Genomic DNA, 13,431 nt, shown 5'->3' with positions numbered 1-13,431 from the left:
GATACCAGAACATTGTAAATCATCTGCTTGATTCCAAATATCATAATTCTTAATGAAAGATGCCTCTGATTTTAGTTCTTTCCCCATATGAATGAAAGGAAGAAGGGAGAAAAAACCAAAACAGACCTAATGAAACAACCACAAAAGCCACGAGGTTTGGGATGAGGTTATTTACGATGGATGGAGAACTCAGAAATAAACAAGTCCCATGGAAACAAACCAGAAAATGTTTTCTACCAGTGAACATACAACAAAACTTGGTAGTATTCCACAAAAAGGTACCATCCTTTCATCCTTGCTTCTGATGACAGAGAATCAATTTTTCCATTAGCCTGAAGGAACCCGAGACCACTTCAGTGTCATATTGACATAAACCTTCAGACAACGGCAGCTTCTGCTTCCTTTACATGGACTGAATGCATTAGCTCCCCAGAATGTTCACCAAGGGTGAAAATGTCCTCTGAGTGACTAATTTTTAGGAGAAATGGGGTTTTTATGTTTCCCAGTAATATTTCCATATATTCTTTTTACATTAATGCTTTGAAACACTGCACAAGCAAATACAGTTAAGGTCTCGAAAAATACCTCATGTTAGCAACAAAATGCCCAAGAAGGCCTTTCCAAAGCCTCTTTTGTCATCCTCACAAAAGCAAATGGAGAGTTTCAGCAATGGCAAGAAAGTTCTGCTAGCAACCAAAGCATCCTGTGGTACCTCAAATCAGAACCATTTGCTAGGGACACTATACTGGTCTTACAGTACAAAAACTCTGTGCATGAGTGAGTTCCTCTGGAGAAAAAGCGTATTCTCAGTTCAGAGGGTTTTCATCGTGTGTGTTGAAAGGGGGCTGGCTTTGTCTCTTTAAATTTCAATCAGCACATCCCACAGTCCCGTATTTCTGTCAGTTTGCAAGTTTTACCCTGGTAATCTACAGCTTAGACATTGTAATAGCAATTGATACTGCATTTAGTAAGAGATTCTTTAGAATTTATGTATTAGAAAACCAACCCCTAGATAGTCATTTACTTTTTTTCAGATCTACGGCCATCCTGCTCATAAAAGCAAGAAAATTCTCTGAGTCTGTTGAGCAATTTTTTTTTTCTTTTTAATGTAGGAGTAGGAATGTTCCTCTTCAACACAGAGTTCCCTAGAATTTACTCAGTTTTCATTACCCACCACTCACAGCATCTTCAACAAAATGTAATCTATTGTGGCAAATACAAAATTCTAGTCCCTTTCAGAAAAAGTACTCTGAATTATTTAAATGTGCTATACATTATAACTGTGCACAAATCCTACATCAGTTTATTATCAGACCCATTCAACATATTAGAACCCCCTTCATGCAGTTTCAGAAGCACAAAGAAATGTAGCAAGCAGACATTCCTGGAAAATAGTCTTAGCAGGCAGCGCACACTTAGTTTTGTACCATCAGTCCTCGCTCCTTTCATCCTAGATATGGACAAGGAGCAGAGTCTTATTCTGCAGGAGCGACAACTCTTCAGGTGCACTTGGGAAGCCAGTTACAAGTTGCAACAGTGTTTTGCTGTTTTGATTCCGAATATATTAGCATGAGAGGGAAAACATCCAGAGCTACATTCTTCTTTGGTGCTGTTTTTAGCCCTTCCATGAATTTTTAGCCCTTCCATGAATTTGTTGAAACTTGCCACAATTTTAATAAGTGTGTACTGTGCCTTCAAATAAATCATCCTGCTGAGTATTGAGCAAGGCGTCTGGGGAGGCTCATACTGTTAATTGGCACAGCTGCTCAGTGTTAGTTCCTTTCACTCACTGCTGTCAGGAAGTCTATCCAAACTACAACTTTCATAAAAACTTTCATGCAGTAGGCTCAATGCTCTTCCTCTAGTAAAATGACATCCCAGCATAAAAATCCTTGTGTTGGGGTGGGCTGAGGAAAGAGCTTCTTCCATGAGAAGTTTTTCTTGAACAACTGTTGTGACTATCATATCTAGATAGCTATAGAGATAAAGATTGAGATATAGATATGACTGCACTTCATTAAAAATCCACAAATTTACAAATTTGAAAATATCAAAGACACAAGTCCCTCCTCCCCACTCCCCATAGAAATCAACTTTTAACTTAAAATTGAGCATGTCAGTGTTAAATCTTTGCTATCTGCAGTCCTTTCTGGCAACATATACTACATACTGTGAGAGGGTCTTGGCACTCTTGAAGTCAATGATTTAAGTGTCCTGCTGTCCAACAGATGTGAAAGGTGTTAGCTTTCAACCAAGGCTGAAATTACCTTATTAAGGACCAGTTATTCATTCCAGTACAATCTTTCCCAGCTAAGATCTTAAGTCCAAACTAGAGATGCAAGTTTAAGCTTTTTTGTTAGCAGACTAGCTAAGGGAAAAAAGTTCAAAACTGTTTGCATAACCTTTTCTTTGTTCCTGAATTCCTGCTTAAAATGTGGACAAGAGCAATCAGAAAAGTATTGATGTAGCTTCTGAACCTGCACTGCAAGAGAGCTGTTCACCATTGGATCCGTAGCAAACTTGTGTATGCTCTGATGCAGCTGGTGCCCATCTGAAATAATTTTCTTTGATATGGCAGATGTCTGAGGCCATTTGCTGCCATTCCAGTAGAAAAAAAGGAGTTATTACAAATCCGGAGTGCATATTGACATATCTACACTAAAGCACCATCTGGAAGCCATGTATCTGCTGCCACTGTGTAGTAGTGATTGCCATCCTTAATCCTAGTAGGAACTTCAGGAGAAGCTCAAGAGACTCATTACTCCACTGTGTCCATGTAAATAAGTTCAAGGCCCCATTTAAGAGACTCTGGTGAAAAGAGTAAACATCCATAAATACTTAATGCTGGTGTTGGAGGGCTTCACATTGTTCTAGATTAAAAGCTTGACTCTTTAACTGAATCTAGTTAAAGGTTGATTATTGCAACTGAACAGATGCAACCAATTCTACATAAAATACCTTTCTGCTATAGCAAACTACCTACTTTTGGATAAACTCTGTAGTCTGGTTTACTTTTATCACAGAAACTATACTAGCACCTTCATGGCACTAAAATAGTACCCAGGTATAAGAACAAACTGCAAGCTATCTGATTTATTTCAGATTGTAATTTTAAGAAACTTCTCTCCTGATCATTAATAATGGTCATCTATGCTTGTGAGAAGCAGTCTAAGTGTATTTTAAAACAATGTTATTTAGCTGGCTTTTGTTTTCTTGACTTTATTAAATTTTGAGCATCTTTTTTTTTAGTTTGAGCCAATTTTAACTTTTTTCTAAATCTCTTAGTTATAAGTAATTGTGTATACACCATCTTTTTCAGGGAATGTCTTGGTGAAGCACATGAACCCTGTGACTGCCAGACCTGGAAGGACTGGCTACAGAAAATATCTGAAATGAAACCAGAAGAACGTAAGAGTCATGCAGAGCCGACAGGGAGGGTGTGGGTGTTTTGTTGCCATTTTGATCTTTCGGTTTTAGACAGATTTTCTTTTAGCTGCATTAAGTAAAAACTAGTTTCAACATTGGTTGAAATATAGGGTAAAAGGGGAAGAAAATGATATCCCTGAATGAGGGGCTGCTTCACATTTTTAATGCAGCACTACAGTAGACTGTTCTTTGTAAAACATTCCTCCCCATAAATACATGTGGTTCACTCAGGGTATGCAAAACTCCTTCCCTTCCTTTTAAAGCTTTGTTTCCTTAATTAGTCCATTTGTTCCTGCATATACCTTCATTTTACCCTGTCCAGTTTTGATTTTTAGCCCGGTCTGCTCCTGTGATTGAGTAGTGTTCCATGAAGATTTTTATGTGCTTTAAAACTAATTCAAGCCAACAGGGGATAATAATAGTAAGGTTGAGGGTGAACTGCAAGGGAGTTGTAGGAAATGGCTTAATGATTTTTAACATTTACTAAAAAAAAACTAATAAAGGGGTTTACACAGGACAGACATTTTCTTAATCAAAGTTAACAAAGTAAAGATGACAGCAATTTGAATACATTACTAATTTATTTTGGTTACCACAGTTCAGAGCCTTCCCGTAGTATGTTATAAATATTTTGGAAAGCGCAGAAAATTTTACAAAGAGGCAAAATACACCCTACTTTGTCAAACTCTGCCTGTGTTGTTATGTATGTATTTGCCCCTTTATATGTTGTAATTGTCATATATATGGTATATAAATTTGTATAAAAAGAGATGTGTGGAAGTAGATAGAAATAATAAGTGTATTAATAATACATATATATGTATAAATTAGAAAATGTAATAATAAAATATATGTGAGAAATACATATTGTGAAAATTTTAAATATTTTGTCAAGAAACAGGGAAACACGCATCATTCCTAATCTGACTGTCACAAAAGATTACAAAGTACAATTTCAACCTCTCTGTTTTTGCATGCGCCGTATCGTCCTGTCACCCTCAAAAAGTTGTGGGAGTGAGTGAGGCCTACGAGGACGCTGCCAACTGCCTGTGGTTACTGACCAACTCCAAACCTTGCGCCAACTGCAAGTCTCCAATCCAGAAGAATGAGGGCTGCAACCACATGCAGTGTGCAAAGGTAAGAAGGACCCATCATGGGATTTCTTGTGGAATCATAATTCGGGTTTGTATGTCCTGTATATATTTTAGGGTCACAGAGGTCCAAAACCTCTGAAGTGTCATGCCTGATAGCTCATGCAACCTGTTGCAAGAATTAGATAATGAACAAATGGCAGGTTACATGTATTTAGAAAATGTTTAATATTTACTCAAATCTGTTTGGCTGACAAGTGTACATTGTAATGATTGAAATTCCATAAACACCTAAGAATAATTGCCAATACAGTAGGAAACTCAAGGAAACAGAAATAATTGATGGTTTAATCGTCATTAACAATGTAGAAGAGAAAGAAAAGAACAGTTTTAATTTGCAGATGTAAGATTTTAAGGAAGGCTTAGCTCTAGTAAAGGTTTTGCCTTACTATATTTTTCTTTTGCGTTATTTCTCTAACACAGCAACAAAGCAAGATAAGTTTAGGTGGAAAACTGTAAGCAGGAATTCATCAGTAGGAATGAAAAGACAGCAAAGAGTGATTCCAAAGGAAATTTATTGATGACAGCAGCCAGAAAATTAGTCACAAGTTTGCACTGTGCTACCAAAATAGAAAAAATATTTTTGCCATAAGTTCAGTATCATTTGAAAATGCTTTTTCTCTCAAGTTAGTTAAAAGCAGCATATTTAGAAAACTGTTTCTTTATGTCAAAAATATCTTATGTAACTACAACTATTACCTCTTTGAGGAGCATCATTAAAAATAAGAAAGTAGCAAACACTTGACATAGTTGGCCTACAATAAAAGGCTAACAGATTTAGAAAGTAATTCTTTCTTTTTCTGAAAATGTGCAGGTCTCTCTCTATTGCTATGCAGATCCCATTTTCTTTATATTGTCACAACTTCTCTCTCTTTCTGTGATACAAATTGAAGATTGGGGCTTTTTTTGGTATCATTGGCAGAAGAGAACATTCTCCTACACTTCGATTTATGCCAGGTTTGCTGGTTTGGGGATTTTTGGGGTTTTTGTATTAAATTATTTTTAAAAGAGCTCATAAATTCTGTACTTCTAAAAGCTGTATAAGGTATGTCTGTTGCAGCTGTTGCCACTGAGCTCAGCTGAACAAAGTGGCTTCAGGCTGGAGAAGACTTTGGCCATTAAACACAGATGAATGTAGATAATTTACCATTCTGAGGCACTGGCTGACAACCAGAGTCCTCTTGTCTTTTTTGATGCTTATAGGCAGCTTGAAGTGTCCTTAAAACAGTCAGATTCTTTTTGTCGTGGAGAAATCTCTGCAGGCAGCAGCTGCCTCCCTTCAGCCTGGTGAGGAAGGGTGTCCTCAAGATCATTGCAGGGCTTGGACACGAGAAATCGTGGTCACCTCGCTTGTCGCTTCCTCTGCTGCAGTAACAATCCCTGATGGAGCTTCTGCCTTTTTTTGGCAGGCAGATCTGTTCAAGCCCACTACGTGATGGGCTGTGGCTGCTTCTTAGCATCTAGCATGTGCCTTGGTGTAGAGGAGGATACTCCTTACTCATAAAACCCTGTTTTCTGTACTTAAGCGGGCATTTTCTTATTGTTTTATGAACACAGCTTCTAGCAAGGCAAGGCTTACGCAGTCCTGCTCTCTCACTCCACTATCTATAGTCATTTTTTAACCTTATGGGTACTTTGATTTCAAGGAACAGAAGGGGGTTCATAGAAAATAAATTGCTGCAAGTTTCATGAAACTTGTTAGCTGTATGATGCAGAGACTTAATTTGTTCTGCCACCAAGAGAGAGGCTGAAATACCTACCCAGCTGTTACCTGCTCAGCAATTACCTGCTCTGCTTGGCTCAAACAGTGGCCAGGCAGCAGATGGGATTTGTTAAGCCCAGGTGGTGATGCTACAAGGCTCAGTTATCATAAAGACACATAAAACAGAGCTCAGGAGTTGATCATGAAATAGATGGAATCATGGAATATGCTGAGTTGGAAGGGATCCACCAGGATCATCAAGTCCAACCCCTGGCCCTGTGCAGGACACCCCAAGAGTCACACCATGCGCCTGAGAGAGTTGTCCAAACACTACTTGAACTCTGCCAGGTTTGGTGCTGTGAACACTTCCCTGGGGAGCCTGTTCCAGGACCCAACCACCCTGTGGGTGAAGAACCTTTTCCTGCCTTCGAGGAGTCAACAGCTCCTCCCTGTTTAGTGTCATCAGCAAACTCAGTATTCTTTCAAGTCCTGTGTCCAAGGGAAGCCGTCGCGTAACATGGTTATCCAGCTGTGTGCTGGAAATTCTGTCCAGAAGGAGGCTGTCAGAGAGTATCAAAAGCTTTGCTGAAGTCCAAAAAGATTACATCACCTGGCTTCCCTTGACCAGCTGGGTGGGTTACCCTCTCCTAGAAGGGAATCAGGTTCGACCAGCAGGACGTCCCCTCATGAAGCTGTGCTGGCTGTGACCAATGACTGCATTGTCCTCCAGGTGTTTTTCAGTACTTCCCAGAGTAATCTTTTCCATGATTTTACCGTGCACTGAAGTGACAGGCTGTAGTTTCCAGGGTTGTCCTTCCTGCCCTTTAGAAAATGAATTTGGGTTTGGGAGATGGGTAGAAACAGCTGATGTGGTTTTGAATGTGTAATGAGACTGCAATACTGGAAGGAGGGTCTGGGAACACTGTGTGAATCTTGGGTTGGAGGAGGCTTTTGGAGATATGAGATATTTAAAGATAAGTATAATGGAGTGGTCGGAATGGAGATAATTTGGGAGAGCTGAGATTATTGCAATAGGAGCATATACACTTAAATTAATAGGAAGTCAAGCTTTATTAGTTCAGTTGCTTGTGAAACAGCTTGTTTCATATGATCTTTTGAATATTTCGTAATGATTTTTTCTTATAATGAATATGAACGGGTTTGAATGATAGGCAAATGATGCAGTGCATACACACTTAACACTTATACACAGTTGTTCTCATACTTCATTCTCAGCACTTCCTATCATTTTTTATAAGCCAGCAGCTTTAAAAAATGTTTGAAAACAAGAACAAACAGCACAATAACAAGAGGAAATATTCTAGTCTGCATTGCTTTTTAGAAGAAAATCAGCACTACTGATTTTTGAGACAAAATTAGCAAAAGTACAATACAAGAATTAGATTTCATTCCTTCCTGTAATATATCTAAGTGATTGTATAAAATAACTACAGACAAACACATCTGGTATGGAGTAGATATTCCTGGAAAGGTTAAACTTATCAAAGAGAGAAGAAATGCAATTTAATTTATCAAATGCCACTAATAATACTCAAGGCTTAATATTAATTAATGTAAATTTTGTTTCCTCATCTATAAGACAGATAAAATAACATGATTCACCAAATTGTGACATCTTTTGCTTATCCGTCCAAAAATAGCTTCCAGTTATTTTGAAATTAACTGGCTGAGAACTCAATGCTGAATTGAGAATGTTTAACAGAGTTTGATCTTCTCTGATGCAGAGAAGCCTGCATAAGTCACACCTCCTTGTAAGGTGTTACCTATTTTGAAAGCACTTCAGTCAGTCAGCTCAGAAAAGGCTCACTGGAAGTAATCACTCATCAGAGTCTATGTTCAGACCTCTTCTCTCTTGGATTTAGTAGTTGTTATCAATATTTTGTATCAAGAACACCACATGACAAAAACACCAGTAATTATGTTCTTTTAAGTAATATTAGGGAAAAAAAATCACTCTTTCTCATTAATAGTTTCTGTGTTATTTAAAGAAATGGGACTGTTTTTTTAACAATAATTAAAAAAACAGGCCTGAGGAGGTGTATTTACCATTTCATTTATTTTATCCACTTAAAACTTAACATTTAGATCCAACACAGTCTTATGATCAAAGGAACAAAAATGATGACTGACATGGTTTGATATGATTTGAAAAACAGATCTCCTTAGTAAGTAAAATAGGAAGGAGGCTCTTCAAAAATGTTTTACACTCAGAATTCTGCTAATTAAGTTGTCCATAGAGGAGTAATGATGCCTAACTGCAAATCTAAGACATTTCAACTTTTTTTTTTCCCTTTTTCCTGTTTTTTTCTGAAGTGCAAATATGACTTTTGCTGGATATGCTTAGAAGAATGGAAGAAGCACAGCTCTTCCACTGGAGGCTACTACAGATGCACTCGCTATGAAGTTATTCAGCATGTAGAGGAACAGTCCAAGGAGATGACAGTAGAGGTAACAAATGAATGTGTGCATTTGAAAAATAGCACTAAAGTTGCAATTCTCCATTTAGGGTAAGTTTAATCAAAATTCTTCCAAACCAGAGTTCCAAATGGAAAAATACACCCTTAAACATATCAAAGAGAAAGAAAGAAAGCACTACTTATTTGTGGATACATAAGATTTTTGCTTTTGTCTGTGCTAACAACCACTGGTGACTTTACTCGACTCATTTTACTTCTCTGTGACATGGTTTCCTTTTGTGAAATGAGCAAGCTGGTCCTGTAATTAGCTGCTGTGCACTACAGAAGACATGCCTTAATTCTGGCTTTTGGAAAGTTGCTTTAAATAGCAGGCACTGACAGTGTATCAATTCTTTGGCCTTGTGAATGTCTCTTACATGGCACTCAGCATTGTGTACAATACTTTATATATAGCCTGAATAGAAACAGTTCATTATTTAATTATATCTAATGGTGATTGTTGTATTAAATGATAATATTTATTTTGATTTCTTTTGTTTCCCCATTATTTTCCAGGCTGAAAAGAAGCATAGAAGATTTCAAGAGCTTGATAGGTTTATGCACTATTATACAAGATTTAAGAACCATGAACTTAGCTACCAGGTATGGGTCAGCCCATTTTTACTGACGTTTGTTTCTGTTTTATTAATCGAAAAATAATTATCTAATTGTATTTTGTTTATTTTCTTTTTCCAGTTAGAACAGCGCCTTCTAAAAACAGCCAAAGAAAAGATGGAGCAGTTGAGTAGAGCTCTAAGTGGAAGTAAGTGCTGTGATCTATGTCTTTGATTTGAAATCACATCAACACTGATATGGCTAAACTGTTCTTTTTTGGATAGAGCTCACATCAGTCTGCTGTGTGATGTCATCCCTCCAGTACTAGAATTTGTAAACATTGGATGAAAGTTAAAAGTACAGTAAATCTTGCCTATTCCAAAGCCTCAGGAAGGAAGTAGCATTAGTAAGGTTGAAGCTAATGTTCTGTGCTTATTTCTTTTAGTAAGAACACTGTGCAGTCATTGAGAATTTGCTGCTCTTTACTTGCAAAATATTTAACTGATATGCACAAAAGTAATGCTGACATCAGCAGGAAAATACTTTCCCAATGCTTGTTTCATATTGCAGCTGAGGGAGGCTGTCCTGATACCACATTCATTGAAGATGCAGTGCAAGAGCTTCTAAAAACTCGCCGCATTCTTAAGTGTTCTTATCCATATGGATTCTTTTTGGAGCCTAAAAGCACAAAGAAAGAAATATTTGAACTTATGCAGGTAATACATGGATATATTTTACTTTCCTAATGGGACTTTATTTTTTTTATATTAATTATTAGTGTCTTTCTGCCGTTTTTGTAGTAAAAAACTGACATACCTGTTTTGTATTTATAACCAAGTTTGGAAAAGTAGCATATTTTTTATATCATTTTGCAAAGGAAAAGGATAAGGACAGATGGAAGGGAGAAATTAGAAAATTTCCTGTCAATCTGCTTTCTGAGGGTAACATTTTAGCTTCAGCCTTCATCTCCTTCTCTAGCTTCTCTTTTCTTTCTTTCCCTTCTGACGTGCCTGACATCTGAGAGGAGGCAAAATTGGGGGAGTACCTGGGACTGCTGCCTCCTTTCCTGTCCCTTAGGTCTCTTGAGGATGCTCAATATTTCAGAGTGCAGGGAAATCCTGCTCCAAGCTGGAGGACAGAATGTAGGTCAGTAAAAGAGTAGGCTCTGGGGCAGATATTTTGGGGTATTTTGGTATTTCATAAGGTATTTTCAGGAAAATGGATATCATTCTGCTCAGTATTTATGGAGAACAGTTCTTCCTGATTTGCATTTCCCTGTAAAACTGTTTTTTCTGTATTGTTAACTATTGCAGACAGACCTAGAAATGGTCACTGAAGACCTTGCACAGAAAGTGAACAGGCCTTACCTTCGGACGCCTCGCCATAAAATCATCCGAGCAGCTTGTCTTGTGCAGCAAAAGCGACAGGAGTTCCTGGCCTCTGTGGCCCGTGGTGTTGCTCCTGCAGACTCTCCAGAAGCACCCAGGCGCAGGTAATCCACCCAAAACACTGCACAAATCAGAAAAAGTTCATTTGATAGCTACCAAAGTGGGTGAATCCACTGCTGTTCTCTGACTATGAGGTAGATGCTGAGCGTGGTGGTTGTAAATCACTGTGATAGTGATATTTTCTTGGACGTTTGATCCTTGTGGAATTACAGCCTTTGGGGAAAAATGTATTTTTCTTTTTCAGGATCACTGCTCTGTGTGTTGCAACCTAAATTGCTTCCCCATTTGTGATATATTAACAATTAAATGTCATGATTTCCATTTCACTTTCTTCCATAAAGATTGTCACTAAATCCCTGGTACACTTCAAAAATCTCTTAAATATTTGCTAAACAGATCAGGCAGTTCTGGAATAGTCAACCATTTAACTGTAGGGTTTCAAAATTAATTTTGAGTCAAGAATTAAAAGGGAAGACTTGTTAAGTTTAGAGAGCTACAATCGCACTAGTTTTCAGATTTCAATAGGTTTTGAAGCTCTGGAGGTTGTTCAAATTCATTCTACTTCTAAATTTGATGGTATGTCTTTCCATTTTACAGCTTTGCTGGTGGAACATGGGATTGGGAGTATTTAGGATTTGCATCCCCCGAGGTAAACTATTTCTTTTTAATTTTTTAAAATTTAGTTCTGCATATGCTAGAAACACAGGTATGATCACAATCTGCATGACAAGCTTCCTTATCTTGAGTCAAAGCATTTCAAGTTGGTTAAGCTTTCCATTTCATTTATTTCACAATAGAAGGAAATATATTCGTAGCTAATTGTGCAATGACTCTAAACAATGCCTCTAATATGGATGTAGTTATCTAAGGTGGCATTAGACACACTTACTTTGCATTCATCATTTTCTAAGTACATAACCAGTTTTAAAATTGAATATAAACTGTTCTCTGTGCACTGGAGAACCTTAAAGTAATAAATGTATGAAATTGTGTAGGTTATTTTTGAATGTCAAATGACATTAATTTCTGCTACTTTTTTAAAAAATTAATATTCTACGATCTTTATATGGGAAAGAGTAAGTAGTTTTTGAGACTCTGCTCTAAAAAAATGAGAAGCTTCCTGTAAAGCTTTCCCTTATCATCTTAATTTTTATTTAATGTTTTGAGAACATTAGATTAAGGCATTCAGTCAGAAAGGAAACTTCATTTCAACATTTCCTTGTTTGCTGTTTTCTTTCTAGCTAGTCATTTTTAAACATCCTAGAAAACTCCATGTACTTTTTCTATATATTTCCTTTGCTATTGTTGGTGAGCATCACGCTGGTGAGAACACGGCTCGCTTCTCTACAAAAAATCAGCTGCTTCTCCTGTCCAGTTCCTTTAGTTCTTTTGAAATAATCCCACATCTGATAACATCAAACTCATTGTGATCTTACTGTATCATCAATGGAACTGGTTATGAGAAGAAGCTGGTAAGAAATGTGTTAAAAAGCTGTTTAGCAGTAGGTTCAATTGCAGCTGTGCTTAGATGATCTGCTTGAGTTTTTATGATTTGCCTAAATGTGGCACTGTGTGATGCAAGTTGGTTTCTTTGCTATGTAACTATCACGAATACTTGCAACCACCTATGGTAAAGGAATTTTGTAAAATTAATAATGGTCATCTGTTTATTTTAGTGAATTTCACTGCAAAGTATTTTATGTAGAGCTGTACTTTTACTGATAAGTACTAGAATGACTATGCATAACAGATTATTATAGAAAATGAAATCTTAACTGGTTTTAGCAAGGAATGCTGGTTGTTGTAGAACACTGTGTGAAATCAAGATGTTCCTACCCAACAAAATTAAAACCTCTTTTGCTCAACGTAGAAAATTGTTCTATATAATAAGAAATAAGGTTTCATAAGTGGTGATTAAGATCTCTTTCTAAAGGTTAATAAGCAACCAAAAATTAAATGGGTATTGGTAAAATATATTATTTTATTGCAAATAAATGATTGCTAAGATCTGGTATGATGAATAAATCTTTGTGTTCAGTGATCACTTCCCATGATTCCTTTTCTGGTTCAAAATGATATATATTTTTTAAATAATTCAGTTATACTGTTCTATATCAAGGCTTGATTTTCTGTTGTTTGAGGCACCACCTCGCATTTAGAAAACCCCTGAGATCCCTAAAAGCTGGAAGAATATTTTAGAGAAGAGTCACTTCATGTTTGCCTTGTTTCTTTATGGTATTCCATAGACTAACAAGCATATACCACTAACTGCTGTCGAAGACAGAATGTTGGGCTAAATGGACCTGTTGTCTGGTCCGATAAAGCTACTTTTTGATGTTCTTACAATTTTCATGGATAAAAATCTGCCCACACTCACGATTTTGTGACTATTCTTTTTGTCTTGCATATGTCTTTGGTCTGAGAAAGTTCATGGAAAAAAACATACTCTCATGATACCATCTACATTAATAAGGTCATTGTGTAAGAGAAATAACACTTCTGGATTTAAGTTTTAGGTACTTTAGATGTTGATGATGAAGAGTTAATATAGGAAAGGAAAACTAATGGTACTGTTACCTTTCCCAATTCATTTTGCCGAATGAATCCTTTGGATTACAGATTTCCCTACTTGGACCTCACAGAAATAAAGAACAGTATTCTTTTCTAAAGAG

At 37.0% G+C, this 13,431-nt stretch overlaps 1 protein-coding gene across 6 annotated transcripts in view; it reads left to right on the top strand.

The window, feature by feature from the left end:
- ANKIB1 (ankyrin repeat and IBR domain containing 1) overlaps window positions 1–13,431 on the top strand; it is an 89,768-nt gene that overhangs the window by 69,996 nt on the left and 6,341 nt on the right. For all 6 annotated transcript variants that reach the window (XM_039548674.1, XM_039548675.1, XM_039548671.1 and 3 more), the window contains 8 exons: window positions 3,320–3,408; window positions 4,433–4,563; window positions 8,614–8,748; window positions 9,273–9,359; window positions 9,453–9,519; window positions 9,882–10,027; window positions 10,625–10,803; window positions 11,357–11,408. In XM_039548674.1, the coding sequence (XP_039404608.1) occupies window positions 3,320–3,408; window positions 4,433–4,563; window positions 8,614–8,748; window positions 9,273–9,359; window positions 9,453–9,519; window positions 9,882–10,027; window positions 10,625–10,803; window positions 11,357–11,408 (886 nt within the window). The remainder of the gene's footprint in view (window positions 1–3,319; window positions 3,409–4,432; window positions 4,564–8,613; window positions 8,749–9,272; window positions 9,360–9,452; window positions 9,520–9,881; window positions 10,028–10,624; window positions 10,804–11,356; window positions 11,409–13,431) is intronic.

The sequence above is a fragment of the Corvus cornix genome, chromosome 2 (genome assembly GCF_000738735.6).
Source record: "Corvus cornix cornix isolate S_Up_H32 chromosome 2, ASM73873v5, whole genome shotgun sequence".
Taxonomy (NCBI): Eukaryota; Metazoa; Chordata; class Aves; order Passeriformes; family Corvidae; genus Corvus; species Corvus cornix.
This window is presented reverse-complemented; position numbering and strand designations above follow the sequence as displayed.